The 18,023-nt window shown below is 40.0% G+C and overlaps 1 protein-coding gene across 8 annotated transcripts in view; it reads left to right on the top strand.

The window, feature by feature from the left end:
- The window catches only part of hectd1 (HECT domain containing 1), a 31,997-nt gene that overhangs the window by 12,947 nt on the left and 1,027 nt on the right, over positions 1-18,023 (top strand). For 3 of the 8 annotated variants that reach the window (XM_060880204.1, XM_060880203.1, XM_060880202.1), the window contains 26 exons: positions 72-206; positions 1,052-1,198; positions 1,302-1,396; positions 1,503-1,608; positions 1,812-1,946; positions 2,052-2,191; positions 3,142-3,465; positions 4,803-4,969; positions 5,960-6,136; positions 9,387-10,130; positions 11,352-11,576; positions 11,799-11,977; positions 12,262-12,418; positions 12,720-12,942; positions 13,060-13,114; positions 13,401-13,583; positions 13,861-14,074; positions 14,371-14,453; positions 14,680-14,807; positions 14,891-15,092; positions 15,595-15,732; positions 15,836-16,437; positions 16,559-16,637; positions 16,976-17,069; positions 17,481-17,631; positions 17,771-17,915. In XM_060880204.1, coding sequence (XP_060736187.1) covers positions 72-206; positions 1,052-1,198; positions 1,302-1,396; positions 1,503-1,608; positions 1,812-1,946; positions 2,052-2,191; positions 3,142-3,465; positions 4,803-4,969; positions 5,960-6,136; positions 9,387-10,130; positions 11,352-11,576; positions 11,799-11,977; positions 12,262-12,418; positions 12,720-12,942; positions 13,060-13,114; positions 13,401-13,583; positions 13,861-14,074; positions 14,371-14,453; positions 14,680-14,807; positions 14,891-15,092; positions 15,595-15,732; positions 15,836-16,437; positions 16,559-16,637; positions 16,976-17,069; positions 17,481-17,631; positions 17,771-17,915 — 5,028 coding nt within the window. The remainder of the gene's footprint in view (positions 1-71; positions 207-1,051; positions 1,199-1,301; positions 1,397-1,502; positions 1,609-1,811; positions 1,947-2,051; positions 2,192-3,141; positions 3,466-4,802; positions 4,970-5,959; positions 6,137-9,386; positions 10,131-11,351; positions 11,577-11,798; positions 11,978-12,261; positions 12,419-12,719; positions 12,943-13,059; positions 13,115-13,400; positions 13,584-13,860; positions 14,075-14,370; positions 14,454-14,679; positions 14,808-14,890; positions 15,093-15,594; positions 15,733-15,835; positions 16,438-16,558; positions 16,638-16,975; positions 17,070-17,480; positions 17,632-17,770; positions 17,916-18,023) is intronic. The other 5 variants (XM_060880205.1, XM_060880207.1, XM_060880208.1 and 2 more) reach the window with 5 other exon arrangements.

Consider the following 18,023-nt stretch of genomic DNA (forward strand, 5'->3'; position numbering starts at 1 on the left):
TTAAGGTCAAATCTTTTGAGGTATAAGTGATATTTAAGATGTCTTTTTTTTTTTTTTTTTTTTTTTTCTAGGTGAAGACAATGGCAAGAGATTTGTATGATGATCATTTTAAGGCGGTAGAAAGTATGCCCAGGGGAGTCGTCGTCACCTTGAGAAACATTGCCACTCAGCTTGAGTCTGCCTGGGAGCTGCATACTAACAGACAGGTGAGAAGATCATGTCACTTTGCTAGTGAAATATGTTCTCTAATCACAATAAATTATCCACGAACAGAATTGGCAGGCTTTCGGACTTTTCTTTTACTAAATTTTGAAATTCAAACCCAACGAGACAATGTTTTGAGACAACATTTGAGCAAGAGTTTGTGTATTTAATTTGCCTTTTGTAGTGCTGCAACTATTGTGATCTACCATTATTGAGTAATTATTTTGTGTGTAATAAATAAATGGCCAGCATGAGTATGTTATCAAATGCTTAAATCAGACAAGATGTGCGTGTGTGTGTGTATGTATATATGTATGTATGTATGTATGTATGTATGTATATATATATATATATATATATATATATATATATATATATATATATATATATATATATATATATATATATATATATATATATATTGTGTGTGTATATGTATGTAATTATTTAATATATATTTAAAAATATTTTATATATATTTGTATTATTTTTTTATTCCAAACCAGGTGAATATGAAATAAAGAAAGATAATTTCATATTTACTGCCAAGAACTGTAATGTACATAATTGATAGCATTAGTGTTGATAGCAGAAGAAAGTTTTAAAAAAGAGAAATTACTTCATTGTTCATTATCAGCTCATTGAGATGTCCATTCTAAACATAGCACAGCATGATTTTTAATAATATGCTTCACTATAGCAGCTCTTGCTTAAACCCAACTAATAACTCATTTTGTTGGCATCTATTTTAATGATATTTCAAGAATTTTTGTATATTGTTGCTGTTGTCACAACCCTAGTTGCTTATGTAAAAAATTTGAATGTTTTTCTCTCTGTTCTGTTGCAGTGTATCGAGGGAGAGAACACGTGGAGAGACCTCATGAAAACTGCTTTAGAAAATTTGATCGTGGTTCTCAAGGATGAGAACACCATCTCTCCCTATGAAATGTGCAGCAGTGGCCTCGTGCAAGCACTTTTTACTGTTCTTAATAATGTGAGTCTTTTGGATTACAGATGACTGTATGCAGTACATATGGCTACATTTACATTAGTTTTCTTTTACTGTGCTGTGTGTAACTTTTTTTTTTGCTTTACAGAGTGTGGACCTTGATATGAAATATGATTGTAAGCAATTGGTGGAGAGGATAAATGTCTTTAAAACTGCATTCAGTGAAAATGAAGATGATGAGAGGTAGGAAACAATCTTTGGGGTAAAACAAAAAAACCCAAAAAACAGCCATTTTTTTCCTTATTTTTTTAAATATGCTTTACCAAACGTGTATAACATTTTGTTTCAGCCGACCTGCAGTTGCCTTAATCCGTAAATTGATAGCAGTGCTCGAGTCTATAGAACGACTACCTCTTCACTTGTATGACACACCTGGCTCAGCATACAATTTGCAGGTGAACTTTTTCGTATTCTACCACCTAAAAGGAATAGATGAGTTGATCACAAAAGTGACAAAATGGCATAATTGTGTCAATTAAATAATATAGAAATGATCTTGATCACCCAATGCATTAGAATAATGAAAACATTCACAATGAAACCCTGTGCTGTGTGTGTGTGTGTGAATTTAATAAGTAATTTAATGTGGTGATTTAAGATCCTGACCAGGAGGCTGCGTTTTCGGTTGGAGCGGGCTCCAGGTGAGACGGCCTTAATCGATCGGACTGGCAGGATGCTCAAGATGGAGCCACTGGCTACTGTGGAGTCTCTGGAGCAGTATCTTCTTAAGATGGTATGGGATTTCAGGCTGTTTTTGGGTCCTTTTACTTCACATATTTTATTAGCTTTGCTTTTTTTTTTTGCATTTTAAAATAAACCTCTTTCTTTGGTCTAATAGGTGGCAAAGCAGTGGTACGACTTCGACAGGGCCTCCTTCATATTTGTTAGGAAATTGAGAGAAGGCCAAAGTTTCACCTTTAGACACCAGCATGACTTTGATGAGAACGGCATCGTGTATTGGATCGGCACAAATGCAAAGTAAGTCTCTCGTTTAAAACCTTTCCTGAGAATCTTCTTGCATTCAGTGCTATGATGCATTTTTGTTTTTGTTTGTTTTGAAATATTGCCGTTTCTGGTAAATTATAGTGTAGTTAGTACAGTGAGAGATGAGTTTCCACCCCAGGATATTTGACAGAAATGAATGAAATGTTCTTAAGTAATAAACATAGTAGTGTCACTTTTACCATGCAGATAACATGGCTGACAGGTAATATTAATACGTATAGATTATGGCATATTATCTATAAATGACACTGCTACAGTTCCTACACTGCTCTCTCAATTTGGATGTAAATAGCCTTAAATGAAAGTGGAAAGTTGCATTCGTTTCATTCAAGATCATTCAATAAATGAAGCATAGAGCTTGGAACATTTTTCTACCTTGCTGGAAGAAGCGTTGCATGTATTCTTGTATATACTGCATATAAAACACCTGGAAATTTAGGAGCATTTAATCTACCAGTTTAATCTACCACTTTATTTTTAGCCTGTAACAAGCACTTTGTTTTCAAATCTTTTCTTTTGAGAAAAAAAACTCCTCTACATGTGCCAAGGAAAAGGGAGGTAGAAGAACCCTTAAAATGTTTGCATAAAAATGTAATTCACAGGGGGTAAATTTTTGCCTTTTGTGAAAAACCCGGGCATATAATTGCCTTAGTATTCATATCTTCAAGAACTTCAGTGTTATAACAAAGGAAACTTACAATCAACTCTGTCAATAAATTAATAGGTTCGAATATTGTCACATGATTTTAAGGATATTTTCGTGTGTAGCTGTTCCGTGCAAATATTAGTTTATATAAATAAAAATAATAATAATAATAAAAAGAGCTAAACTACAGTCAAGGGTAAATTCAGAATTGTGTGTTTGAAGTCTCCAGTACACGTTATCCTGAGCCGTGTGTAATTTTGAACCGCTTCCTTTTCAGGACTGCATATGAGTGGGTGAACCCTGCAGCTTATGGGCTGGTGGTAGTGACCTCATCGGAGGGCAGGAATCTTCCTTATGGGCGTCTAGAGGACATTTTGAGCAGAGACAGTTCAGCCCTCAACTGCCATACCAATGATGACAAAAATGCTTGGTTTGCTGTTGACCTGGGCCTCTGGGTTATTCCCTCAGCCTACACACTACGGCATGCCCGTGGCTACGGTCGCTCTGCCCTTCGAAATTGGGTTTTCCAGGTGTCTAAGGACGGGCAAAACTGGATGACACTTTATACCCATGTAGACGATGGCAGCCTCAATGAGCCAGGGTAGGGTGACTTATTTATTCATCTTTTTTTTTTTTTTCTATTTTTTTTTGCTCACTTGTCAAGTTAAAGGCTGTGTTACAGGTGTTGACAAAACATGAACTATATAACGGAAATATGCTACATACTGTTCTGGTGGTTATGTTTGTACTGAGAACCTTTTGAAACAGGCCACAATATCTTTTTGAGCTGATGTTCATGCCTCAAGTGGGTATATCTACATGGCGTGGAGTCGTAGCTATACTTTTATATCGTCGCTTTTGGGCGGAATCCTCGTATCTCCAAAACAATTATTTTTCAGGAAATTTATTTTTTGAGTTATTAATTTTTTTTTTGAGTTATTAAACATTGTATCGTTAAAGTTATTACCTTATATTGCTATCATACTGTTGTGTACCAACATTAACACAACATTTTCCCAAAGTCACGTTTTATCGGAGATACAAGCTTTATGACTTGGGAGCAGGGAGATACGAGATTATGCTGTCATCGATAAGAACGGTACGGACACAGACGTCGCTGCTGCCAGCGGTGTTCAATAAAGTCTGCGGTCACATTGAGCCTTTTGACAAGAGACAAGGCTTCAATAGTTAACCAAAGCTAATGACTGGAGTTACATACATCTTCCTAAACTCTATTTTAAAGGTTTAAGAGCTATAAGTGATGCAATACACATAATGCAGTGCCGCGAAGCTCTCCCGTGGAGTGAAGAAGAGGTGGATTTACGAGATTTCTCAGACAGTTGAAGTGTCCAATGGAGTTAAGAGATTTGCGCTCAAGCTATTTTCAAGACTTTAGATTGGTTAATAACTTAAAATAACACGTGGGCACTGACCAATAGCATCGATATGTGAAAAAATATGAAATTGACAAAATCTGGACATAGGAGGTTTTCGCCCGACAGCGACCATATGTATAGGTAGTAAAAGGTAACAGACTTTTGGGTCACTATGCCCACAGAGCAGGGCCATGTATTTTTGGACTCCTTATTCTGAATCCAGCATTGTTTGGGTTCAAACTTTAAATATTTAATTCGAATGTTGGGAGATTCAGAGTTGTGCCATTTAGGAACCTGATGAAAAACTGCAACACAATAGACAGTCAGGTTTCACACTGGCCCTCCTCATTTTTAAATCATCTTGCAGGCTTCTCAGGAGTTAATTTTGGGGCACGTTTTAGTTTAGACTATTTGAATCAAACTCTTTCACATAGTTATCACCCTTAAATGCTGTTTAAATCATTTAAACGTTGCTTTGTGTTTGGACAAATTGTGTCCAATTTGGATTGATGCAGTGTTTTCTTGTACTGTGTTAATGGCATGTGTGTTTGATTCATCTTAGGTCAACTGCTACATGGCCTTTGGACCCATCCAAAGATGAGAAGCATGGCTGGAGACACATTCGTATTAAACAGATGGGGAAAAATGCAAGTGGACAAACACACTACCTCTCTCTGTCAGGACTGGAGATCTACGGCACGGTCACTGGCGTTTGTGAAGACCAGCTTGGTAAGAAATGGCCATTTTTGTCCGCCAAATTGCTTGAGTTGTTCCTAATTCTCTAGTTAGGTGAAACAGCTAAATTAATTGTTACAAAACATTTGTTCTACAGTGTTCTTGCCAGAGAAACCGATAACAATATATGTTAGCAGCAGGTCCTTTAAGTCCTGTCAGTTGCAAGGTAGGGGCTCTATGGATCATAATTGTTTGTTCAGCACATCTAGAAACTTTATCCTGCTGAAAGAGTCTGTTGCCATTAGTGAATACCATTGCTATGGTCTGCAACAATGTTTAGGTAGTACATTTCAAATTGGCAGCTACACCATCCACATGATGCCAATAGAAAACATTATCAAGCCAGACCTCCTCCCTCCATTGCTCCATGGTCTAGGTCTGATGCTCATGGTCTCTATTGTAGTGGTGGAGAGGGATCAGCATGGGCCCTCTGACTGGTCTGTAGCTACACAGCCATATGCAGCAAGGTGCAACGCACTATTGTTTTGACACTTTTCTATTATAGCCAGCATTCATATTTCAGCAATTTGTCACCTTAACTTCTTTGGGATCGGACCAGAAAGGCGAGCCTTCACTTCCCATAAACAGCGAGTTTTGGTTGCCCATAACTTTGTCACCAGTTCAAGAGTTGTTCTTCCTTGAATCGTTTTTCATAAATACTGGCCACTGTAAACTGGGACCTACCCACAAGACGTGCTGTATAGGAGACGTTCTGACCCAGTCGTCTAGCCCTCGCAGCTTGGCGCTCCGATACATATGCTTACCGAATTTATAATAAATGCAGGCTTGGAGAAACTGATGGAGTTTAATGTATTTTTCTGTTAATATGTAAAAATATCCATGTGTATATGATGTGCCATTATAACAAGAAAATCGGTGCATTCTGCAGTATGTAACTTTTTTTTGTTTGTTTTGTGTCTTGAAAAAGTAGAAATGAGTATTGAACTGTGCATTTGCCCAAATTCACTTATCTCTGCTGATTAGGTAAAGCTGTGAAGGAGGCAGAAGCTAATCTGCGTCGACAACGCCGCCTCTTCCGCTCTCAGGTAATGAAGTACATAGTCCCAGGGGCTCGGGTGGTGCGTGGCATTGACTGGAAGTGGCGGGATCAGGATGGCAACCCTTCTGGAGAGGGCACTGTGACTGGAGAGGCCCATAATGGTGAGAATTGTGGATGCTTTAGTTTGAATATACTGTTAGAGCAGCAGATATTAGATCTGTTCGTTGCACAATAAAACATAGCTAAACAAAATATTTTGTATAGATTTACATTCTAGCTAAGGTTTGTGGTGTATATAGTAAATGCTTTTCACTGCACTGAACATCTTGCAGGATATTTAAATATGGCACCAGTTTATTTAAAGAAAATAAGTTGTGACTAATGCATTTTGTTGTGGAGCTTTCTGAGCAAAACTGTCCATGTTGTACATGAACACGGTACAGCCATCTGTCCTGTTACTCTAATTGTTCAGTATTTCAAAATATGCCATCGAATTGGACTGCTTTAAAATCCGAATGAATCCAGCCTGGCTAAGAGGATGTCTCAAAATAACTAACCTGCACTGTTAAATGCCGGTATGAGAAAGACTGCAACTAATTAATTCAGAGACTGACCCAAATACAATTTTTTTTTTTTTTTTTTTCCTTTTTCTTTTTTTTTTCTTTTCCATCCTTCTGTTGGTACACCTTTCCATAATTCTCAGAAGCTCTTGTGTTAATAAAGCAGCCTCTAGTGGATGGTGGTTAAACGTCTACATTAGGAGTTGTTAACCACATTTGAATTCCCTGATGCAACATCACTCTGACTAATTTAGTAGAGGATCAGACTTTTTCAGCTGACGCTGGCCGTTGGACTACTTGGCTAAGTAAGATAACTGAGAATCTATCTGGATATTCAGTGGCCCAGTGTACTATCTGAGATCTGGGCTTTATTTAGTGATGTCCATCTTGTGTTGACTCTTAGACAAAGTATCAGTCTCCTTATCTGAGCTGCAAGGCTGAATCAGGTCTTTGGTCATGCACCTCAGTGTGTATAGTTTTCGTTCGACTAAAATGCTTTCGTTCGACTAAAATTACCAGAGAGCACTTGCTCTCTGGTAACCTAGCAACCTAGGGAGTGACATGCTAACAGCCAATCATGTAACAGTATCATGTTTGGTTGCGCCATATCGTTGTCTCGTGCTGGTCTGCAGGATTCCTCTTTAGTAACCGACGACTGATGAGCAGAAAATGAGCCGCAGCGAGCGAGGACATTGTAAATAAAAGAGGAAAAGTCAGCTCGCCAGTATGGCAGTTTTTTAGTCAGACCAATGTCGTCTGCAAATCATGCAAGACCATTTATGTATGTTTTATATTTAACACTTGGCACTATTTTATTACACTTTATTAAGCATTTCTTACATTTTATTTCATTTTGTACCTTATCCTTTGTACATTTTCCTTAATTTTGTAAGTGTTCATTGTGACGTTAGACTTATGTTTACATTTTAATTATTTGAGTATATATTTTTTCATCCATATTTAGGCCTTTTCAGATAATCGTGCTCAGTAATGCGGTCATGAAAAAGCATGCACAACTGTGACAGTCTAATATTTATTTAATGCCACTAATATGAGGGATAACACCAGGGATAAAAAATTAAATCAACTCTTTTAAATGCAACTCGTTTGCATGTTTATATGATTTTAAGCAGATCAATCAAGGTATTCTTTCTTCCTGAGACAGTTCGAGACAAGACAAACTAGCCATGGGCTTCTGTGAGCTCATGTATGATTAAAAGTATTAGCTAAAATAGTATTTTCCTCTGTATTCCACTGCCCTGGGACACAGGATGTAGGTTGCCTTTATTTTCCTACTGAAAACAGCGCTGTTTGTAATGATCTCAGCTACGCCGGTTGGTAATATTTGCTGGATTTTTGTGCACAATACTGTGATTAAATTTGAATATTACAGGGTGTAGTACAGGTACACCATGCAGCAGTTACTGTGAGTTACTCCACATTTTAAAACTATTAATAAACATCGCCTCTTATATCGAATAGTAGTTGTTCCTTTAGTTTTAAGGACCTGCGGCTTTCAACATTCCAGCATGTACATGCTTGCATTAAGATTTTATTTTGAGTTTTCTAGTCCTCTGGTGAACCTGGTGAGATTTTACATTTTAACTGAGCATGTATGTACTTTGTAGAGGGACGTACAGGGAGTGTGGACTGTCTGAGGGAAGTGTTGGTGAGGCTTACTCAGGACTGAGGATTGGGTGATTGATATTTTATAGTGAATGGTCTTCATTGGTTATTAATTCCACAGCTGCTCTGGTTAGTGGAGAACACAGGGTTCAAAAGCGCATCCAGGCCAGCTGAATGGGAAAAGCTCCATGTTTCAGTCAAGCATCTTGTTAGTCGCGCCAGTGAACGTTAAGCCAAAGTTCAAATTCGTAGCAGTGTGTAACTAACAAAAGTCTGAATTGATCGTACAACCTCTTGAAGTTATTGTTTAATAATTAAAAATTCTATTCATAAGTTCCTGTTCTTGTTAATTTATTAAATTATGTAGGAAATGTAATAACTAATAATACATTCCTGTATTATTTCTGCTGTCAAATGTGTCGAATCAAGGCGCCGCTATATGAAAATCATATCCAGTTTGAGTTTTGTGTATTTGTTGCTTAGACCGTATACACTTTTTGAAGATTTTGTCTATGTTGCATGGGTATAAAATGTAGGATGACTCCTCACTAAAACATTGTGACCTCCAGGCAGTAGGGGCTGGAACAGAGTGATATGAGAGCTTCTGAGAGTTGTTTACTGGGCGTAACATGCCTTACTTGTGCTGTCCATTCAATTGAACCGTTCAGCATATCAATTTAAAATACAAATTATTCCATCGTCTTTTAACTCCTGGGGAACTATACGACTTTTCTATTTCTTATTCAGGTTGCCGTGTCCTGTCAATTTTTGTTTTTATTTGCAACTCTCCCCCCCCTCCAAACTAACAGGCATCACTCATGAATCTCCTGCAATCTTCTACTTTGTGTTCTTGCCCCAGTAGACTGCGAGTCTTTAAGTTTGGTAAATTAGTCAGGGTGATTTGCACTTGATGGAAAAGGACATTTTAGCTTCGTTTTACACATCTATTGCATTTTTTTTTTTTTTTTTTTTTTTTTTTTTTTACATTTTATTTATACTGCAAGACTACAACTGTAGTCACTGACACTACACTCTGTAGTTTGAGTATTCCCATCCAAACAATCAAAAATGGTTGTAATGTAAAGGAGAAGAGGTTGAAATTGAGTAGTGTTCAATCTCTGTAGTGTGGAGCAGTGCTGCCATCTTGGACTCACTGCTGTCTTTCTTGGTTCCCTTGACTGGGTCTCACTTGTTCATGTACCCCCTCCCTCCCATCCTCTTCCAGGCTGGATTGATGTCACCTGGGATGCTGGTGGCTCGAACTCCTACCGCATGGGTGCGGAAGGGAAATTTGACCTGAAGTTAGCTCCGGGGTACGACCCCGAGTCGGCACCGTCACCCAAAACTGTTTCGTGCGCTATTGCAGGCCCGCCGACTCCCTGGAGCAGCCTGGCCAAAAACAACTGTCCGGACAGGGGTGGTCCTTCATCGGTATCTTCTGGTCGCAAGGGCAGCAGCAGCTCAGCATGCAGCGATATCGGCTTTGGCTCTGCTCGCAGGCTTGAGGGCCTCTCTGAGCAGGGCACACTTGAGGGGGGTGGACCTATGGGCACGGAGGGACAGGAGCCCCTTGTGGTTCTCTCCACGGTCGAAGGTGGTTCTGCTTCCAGTGAGAGTGCTGAGCCTAAGAGTGAATCAACAGCCATCTCTGTGGGGCCAGTTAGTGTCAGTTCACCTGATGTCAGCTCCGTCTCTGATTCATCTGGCAAGGCTGCGGTGTCTCAGAGGCCCCTTGGCCCAGGCACTGGCGCTCGCCTTTCAGTCAGCTCACTGCTTGCAGCTGGCGCACCTATGAGTTCTAGTGCCAGTGTGCCTAACCTGTCATCGCGTGAAGCCAGTCTCATGGAATCCTTTGTTCGCCGCGCTCCCAACATGGCACGCACCAACGCCACCAACAACATGAACCTGAGCCGCAGCAGCAGTGACAACAATACCAACACAATTGGCCGCAACGTTGCAGCTGCGTCCGGTGAGTAGCCATGGCTTGCCAGGCTGCTAGTATTGTTCCATCACATTTTAGTCACTATAGTTTCACTATACTCCACTGATGTTAGAAACTAGGGAAAACTATGCCTGAGGAATTGCACTGTTTTGACCGGACAACTTCATAACAGGGATGTGTAACGGTGGGTTTGACGGGCACAGCTTGTTGCTAAGTGGTACTAGAATAATTTGATTAATTACTATTATACGATTTAGCTTGTTTCTGCGCTGTCAAGCCATGCAGCTATAGTGTGGCCTTGCCCCTCTAGCTAACTTTGTAGCAAGCTAACTGGCAAAAGCTGATGAAATTTAATGATAAAACTGCTTGATGCTAAAAATGCATGACTACATTTCTGACATCATTAGATGTACAAAGCTTGTTTGACTGTGTGTAATTGCTGAAGCCATGCATAATATCTGCAACCCCTAAACTTTTTTTTTTATATATATATTATTGGACTGATATATATTTGAACATGTTTATCATGTGTGCAATATGCATATGTGTAATGTAATTTATAACCAAAGGCTTATTCCTTCCACTGACTTACCAGTCTACCAGGAAGTGTGTTGTGTTGTCATAGAAACAGTCCATTCAAACTAAAGGGGTCTGGATTGTATTCGATGCCTGATTTAGCGTGCATGTGCAGAAGGGAAGTGCAGCAGCAATTAGGGCAGCCTCGTTCCCACACGTGTTGGATTCTTTTCCGAATCCAAAAGATTTAAGAGTGACATTCACTAGATAGCACATCAGAGCCAGTACGTTCCTGTCCATCAGGTTTCAAGTTGAACTGTAAAATATTTCATCAACTTTAAACACACTGAGCTCTGTCTCTCCTAAAACTTTTTGCCATGGTCATGATTATTGTTTATCATGGGCTGCATCTCAAATCAAAACTTGTTCCTTACATTCAAAATGATTTACCAGTCTAACGGAGTATTGTAGATTAGTAGACAAAACAGAACTTTTGGTTGGTTGACATGAAGTTTATTAATGGCACGTTAACTGCAGTAGGAATACAATTCTGACCTCGGATTTGCTATTTGTGACAGAAGTGAACCAAACAGTGACACGTTAACTGTTTATTTTGTTTGCTGCTTTACAAAGAAAGGAATATGCATGTGAACCAGTTTGGCCTTAAACACGCCGTCTTTTTTGTTGTTTGTTTTAATAAACTAATAGCATAATTGCTTTTGTGTTTTGCAGCCTCTCCTCTCATGGGTGCACAGAGCTTTCCTAACCTTACCACCACTGGTACCACTTCCACTGTTACAATGTCCACCTCCATAGTAACCAGCAGCAATAACGTAGCCACAGCCACTACTACAGGTTTGTCTGTTGGTCAGTTGCTCAGTAACACGCTGACGACCAGCCTGACCTCCACATCTAGCGAGAGCGACACAGGTCAGGAGGCTGAGTTTTCACTCTATGGTAGGCCATGCTAGATTTGTTCACCTACCAAAACATTTCCTCTTCTGCCTCTGTTGTTGCTCACTTATCTATGTTGCACTCCATTTTGATGCTCCCTGCCTTCATTTTGCTATTTACCTCTAAACACACTTACTTATTGCATGGTTTTGCTTTCTGTCTACTTCTCTTTAGAATTAGATTTTGAATGTTTTCCCTTTCCCTGTTTTCTTAATTCTTCCACAGATTTCTTGGATAGCTGTAGGGCAAACACATTGCTTGCAGAGCTGGACGATGAGGAAGATTTACCTGAACCGGACGACGATGACGATGAGAACGAGGACGACAATCAGGAGGACCAGGAGTATGAGGAAGTTCTGGTACGGTCCAGGGTCAACCTTGGTTACCACGTTCATATACATAGGGTAAAACTTGTTGTAGTTTTGATAATAGTACAGTGCCACTCCTTAGTTCTTGAAATTTTGTTTTTGTTTCATGGTAATGGAAGTACATTTTGTTTTTGAAATATTTTAATTATTTTCTTGCTTTTGGGAAATGATTGTCTTCTATACAAATGAATGTTATTGACTGTCAGCATGGTTCCTGTGAAAAGCATGTTTGTGGTGAGATGAAAAGGTCTATATTGCATGTTTGTGTTTGTTATGCTGAAGCATCTTGTCAACACAAATTTGTAATGGTGGCCTGGTAGGAAGAAGAGGAATATGAAACCAAAGGGGGTCGGCGTAGAACATGGGATGATGACTTTGTGCTGAAACGACAGTTTTCTGCTCTAGTCCCCGCGTTTGACCCCAGACCAGGCCGGACAAACGTCCAGCAAACCACAGATCTGGAAATCCCTACACCAGGTACCCATCTTTTTCTAGTAAAATTTACAGCATCGATCTTTGTTGTGCATGCTTTTTTTTTTTTTTTTTTTTTTTTTTTTTTTAAAGCGACTCGTTTGATTTTCATCATTACCCCTTAACTTTTTGTGCATTTCTAATTGAAAACGTTATGTATTACGGAATGCATGACTGAAGTATACTTTTTATTTAACATTAACATGCGAGTGTTTCCTTTTGTTACAGGTATGTAACTGACCCCCCCCTCTTGGTGTCTTGCTTGTATGATTGTGCAAGTTCATTATGGGGTTTTTTTGTCTTGTAGGTACACCTCGTTCAGAGGTGCTGGAGGAGGTGGAATGTGCTCCTTCCCCCCATCTGGCTCTTATATTGAAGGTGGCAGGCTTGGGAACCACACGGGAAGTTGAACTACCTCTCAATAACTACAAATCCACCATTTTCTATTATGTCCAAAAGCTGCTGCAGCTCTCCTGTAACGGCAGCATCAAATCCGACAAGCTTCGGCGCATCTGGGAGCCGACGTATACGTGAGTTACGCACTCACCTTACGTCTGTGTACTCTCACAATATTGTTTGTGTACCATGTTGCTTGTGTACATCTAATGTTATCATTTACAATAGCTATATGCTTATTTTTTTTCTAGGATCATGTACAGAGAGTTAAAGGACTCTGACAAAGACAAAGAAAGCGGGAAGATGGTAATAATATGTTTTTACCTTCTCCTTTTCCTTATCTCTTTCACTCGTTCTCTCCAATTCATTAAAAAACTGCCTGTGACTTTTTTTTCCCTGTGGCTGTCAGAAGACTGTCTCAGTCATTACTAACCTTGTAGCTAGGAGCCTCTTAAAGGGAATAAATAGTGACCTGAGTGACTAATTCTTGGTAATTGCACGGTCCTTTTAGTGGTTAGGCCTGTTGTAATGCATGTGTATTGCGCGAGACTTACAATCAGGAAAGACCAACATTTGGTTCTTCCTGTTGTAGGGTTGCTGGTCTGTAGAGCATGTGGAACAGTACCTTGGCACAGATGAATTACCAAAGAATGACTTGATAACCTACATGCAGAAGAATGCAGACTCAACTTTCCTGCGGCACTGGAAATTAACCGGCACTAATAAAAGTATTAGGAAAAACAGAAATTGTTCGCAGCTCATAGCTGCATACAAGGTATAGAATGGCATCATATGTGTGTGTGTCTCTGTGTGTGTGTGTGTGTGTGTATGTAGGTACTTTTGTCTATTCTGTATTTGCATTTTCTGTTTAGACACTTGTTACAGTATCTGTACAGTTACCATTTTTCATATTTTGAGAATGCAACAAGTGCATTGTACATTCACCTGGTATTGCTGGTTTAGTGGTAGCTGTTAGATTATAATAGGTGGGGGAGATCGATTGCTGATCTCTTTATGATTGATTTTATTTTTTTATCCCCTCCTCTCCCCAGGATTTCTGTGAACGGGGATGCAGGTCTTCGGGACTTGGGTCAGGTTCTCTGGCAACCACACCGAGTTGTGACATCTTAAGTGGTGCACGTGAGCAGCCACAGGCCAAAGCTGGCTCAGCCCAGAGCGCCTGTGGTGTTGAGGATGTGCTGCAGTTGCTGCGCATCCTTTACATTATCGGAGGTGAGCCAGCGGTTGGCCATACACTGCAGGAGGGTAAGCCTCATCTCATCTCCCTGACATCACAGAGTACAATAGCAGCATTGTACACAGACTTTTTAGTGTGGTCCTGTTAAGTATTTAGAGATTCTAGTTCCTTTTGAATATGGATTTCAACAGAGAGTGGATTCAATAAGGAAAGCATAATTCATTTGTCTGTCTGTAATTGGTGGAGTGTTTAATTTTAAAGAAAGAGAGTTTTTTTTTTTAAACTTGCAGGAAGGCAAAATGTTGATCAATTCTACATGAGACGACCGATTTATGCTTTATTTGTTTGAAAATCTTTTACGCAGATTTGGATGATCTACAGTTCAATGCATCACCTGAGGAGTTCACCAGCAAAAAAATTACAACCAAAATACTGCAACAAATTGAGGTAAGAGTCTTGTGATTTTATTGGAAATGAAACACATCTTTACCGATCGCCATGCTGATGCTAGCACTTAATCTGTCTTGTATTTGGACACTGAAAAACGTGTTTAACAGACGACAGCCAACACTGACTTATGAACATTTTTATAGTCAGCATAAATTTTGCTAAATGTTATTTCTTCTAAAAATTAAATCAACAAAAGCATTAATTAATACTCATGTCTGTCCAGGAGCCTCTGGCCTTGGCCAGTGGAGCCCTTCCAGATTGGTGTGAACAGTTAACCAGCAAGTGCCCTTTTCTAATCCCTTTTGAGACCCGGCAGCTCTTCTTCACCTGCACAGCATTTGGAGCCTCGAGGTCCGTAGGTTTTCAGTTTCAGCACAATAGAGATGTAAATGCATATATTCCCGTAAACTGATTCTACTTTGTGTTTGCAACAGGGCAATAGTGTGGCTCCAAAACCGAAGGGAGGCAACCATGGAGCGCACACGTCCGTCCACTACAGTGAGGCGGGACGAACCAGGAGAGTTCCGTGTTGGTCGCCTCAAACATGAGCGTGTCAAAGTACCACGCGGAGAGAGCATGATGGAGTGGGCCGAGAGTGTCATGCACATCCATGCTGACCGGAAGTCTGTACTTGAGGTAGAGAGAATCCACTGCATTAACATTAACAAACAACTAATAAAATGACCATAGTTGCAGGAAATTGTCACCTTAAAGACAGGCGATTGATTAAAGGGGGGCATTTTGTATGCAGATCAGTTTAGAATGGAGTATGTGCATAATAATTATTTTCTACACAACTTCTGATAAATGACTCACCAGATCTTCACCCAGTGGAACAATTTGAATCAGTGTAATTATTATATATATATATATATATATAGTTTTCTTTGCCACTATTAAAACCCCAAATATATCTTTCAGTAGAACGATCCCTCTAATACAGTTCCAGACAGCGTTACAATGTATGCCGAGGTGCACTGGACCATCACATCTATTCAAACTGCCTCTTCCTTTGTCACCTGTCTGTATTTAAAATGTTACCCACTAAAATGTAGGAAAGCCTATTCAGTGCCTTGTTTTGTAAAACAAAAATGGCAGTATCTAGCGGTAACTTGAACTTTCTGTGGTTTTCCTACAGGTGGAGTTCCAGGGAGAAGAAGGCACTGGATTGGGTCCCACACTAGAGTTCTATGCCCTTGTGGCAGCAGAGTTTCAGCGCACCTCATTGGGGATCTGGCTCTGTGATGACGATTTTCCCGATGACGAATCCCGCCAAGTTAGTTCACTCTGTTACTTTTAACATTTTTCACATGTTTATTTCTGAATTTAGGCTCAGAGTTCCGAAATCTAATCTTCACTATTTTTTTTGTGCTGGTCAGGTGGATCTCGGTGGTGGCCTAAAACCACCAGGCTACTATGTACAGCGCTCGTGTGGCCTTTTTCCTGCACCCTTTCCTCAAGATAGTGATGAGCTGGAGCGAATTGCCAAGCTCTTCCACTTCTTAGGCATCTTTCTGGCCAAGTGCATACAGGACAACCGGCTGGTGGACCTGCCTGTCTCGCAACCTTTTTTTAAGCTGCTCTGTATGGGTGACATCAAGAGCAACATGAGCAAACTGTTGTATGAGACACGCTCAGATTCAGACCGCCGCTTCTCTGACATCCATTCAGAGGCCTCCACTGAGGAAGAACCATATTTGATGGGCAGCTTTGATGAGGACTCTAAATCTGAATTCATCTTGGACCCACCAAAGCCCAAACCACCTGCCTGGTATCATGGCATCCTAACCTGGGAGGACTTTGAGCTGGTAAATCCTCACAGAGCACGTTTCCTCAAGGAGATGAAGGAGCTGGCAGTAAAGAGGAGGCAGATACTGGGCAATAAGAGCTTCTCAGAGGATGAGAAGAACACACGGCTACAGGGACTCATGCTGAAGAACCCAGTGGGCTCAGGCCCACCGTTGAGTGTGGAAGATCTGGGGTAAGTTATTAATTTCAGAAATTACTTAAGAACACAGCTTTTTGCATTTGCCCATGTGTTTATTGTGAAATGTATTTAGAGTAAAACTTTTTAAGTTTAATTTGGCTTTTTTTGTTTGTAGGTTAAATTTTCAGTTCTGTCCTTCGTCAAAAGTGCATGGGTTCTCCGAAGTGGACCTTAAACCCAATGGAGAGGATGAGGTAGGTCATTCAGTTTGACCTATTCGTTTTGATAGCTTTGCACGATTTGGTTCTCAAATGGGACGGCACTCCAGTTGGCTTTGAACCAAATAGCACGGACAGCTTGTATTTTCACTTTGAAGTACTGCACGAGTAGCACATTGAAATGATTAAAAAAAGAGAAGAGAGCTTTTGTTTTAGCTAGCATGCTAACATTATGTAGAATCTTACATCCATTTGTATCCATATGGGGTGCGCACACGGGAACACATGAAGGATTCTGGCAAGCGGCTTTTGACTTTGTCGGGAACTCTGTACAGGTTTATGCAGCATAATAAAACCTGTATGTGTTTAATTAGATGGTGACCTTGGACAATGCAGAGGAGTATGTGGAGTTAATGTTTGACTTCTGTATGCACATCGGGATACAGAAGCAAATGGAGGCCTTCAGAGGTAAGAAGTCTTCAATGTATGCAGCCTTTCATTACCTGAACCTGGTGTACGTGGATGTTTGATGTTCTCACAGATTGATCTGTCTAAGAGAACCCGAGAGTACAAAACAAACTAAAAATATGTATTGTCCAGTTAACTTTCCTTATGGGCAGATAGTTGTTGCAGCTCTGCTCTAAGGTCAAATATGAGAGAAATTATGAGATCATGGTGGTCAGGGAAAATGCAAGGGATTTGTTGGACGACATTCACTTTTACTTAGAAGATGATTAGAATTTTTTGGTACCAAATGATACTGTAAAGCTCAAATATAAATTGGCTGTTTCTACAGCTACATTGCACATCTCCATATTTTTATGCTCTTTCTTTGATCTGATGCATTGCTAAATGGTTGTGTTGTGGTGTTTGGTTCAGAGGGCTTTAACAGAGTATTCCCTATGGAGAAACTGAGCTCATTTAGTCATAAAGAGGTCCAGATGATCCTGTGTGGGAATCAGTCTCCATCCTGGACCGCTGAGGACATTGTCAGCTACACAGAGCCCAAACTGGGCTACACTCGGGACAGGTGTGCCATTTGCTTCACTTATGGGGTTAAAAAAATTCTATAAAATTTAACAAAGCAATGATACATTTTCATAATATATTTTAAATGGAAACGCTTTAAATGGAAATGTTTAACACCCTATTTTCCACCACATATACAGCCCTGGTTTCTTGCGCTTCGTGCGGGTGCTGTGTGGAATGTGCTCAGATGAGAGGAAAGCCTTTCTCCAGTTCACAACAGGTTGCTCAACTCTGCCCCCTGGGGGTCTCGCCAACTTACATCCCCGTCTCACGATTGTCCGCAAGGTACAGCACTGAGAATTTAGTTTTCTGTTAATTAAAAGGAATGTTGAAAACAAACATTTTTACTGATTTCAGTCATATCCCTTTTAATGTGCTTAATTATACCTGTAG

This window comes from Tachysurus vachellii, chromosome 10, assembly GCF_030014155.1.
Source record: "Tachysurus vachellii isolate PV-2020 chromosome 10, HZAU_Pvac_v1, whole genome shotgun sequence".
Classification (NCBI taxonomy): Eukaryota; Metazoa; Chordata; class Actinopteri; order Siluriformes; family Bagridae; genus Tachysurus; species Tachysurus vachellii.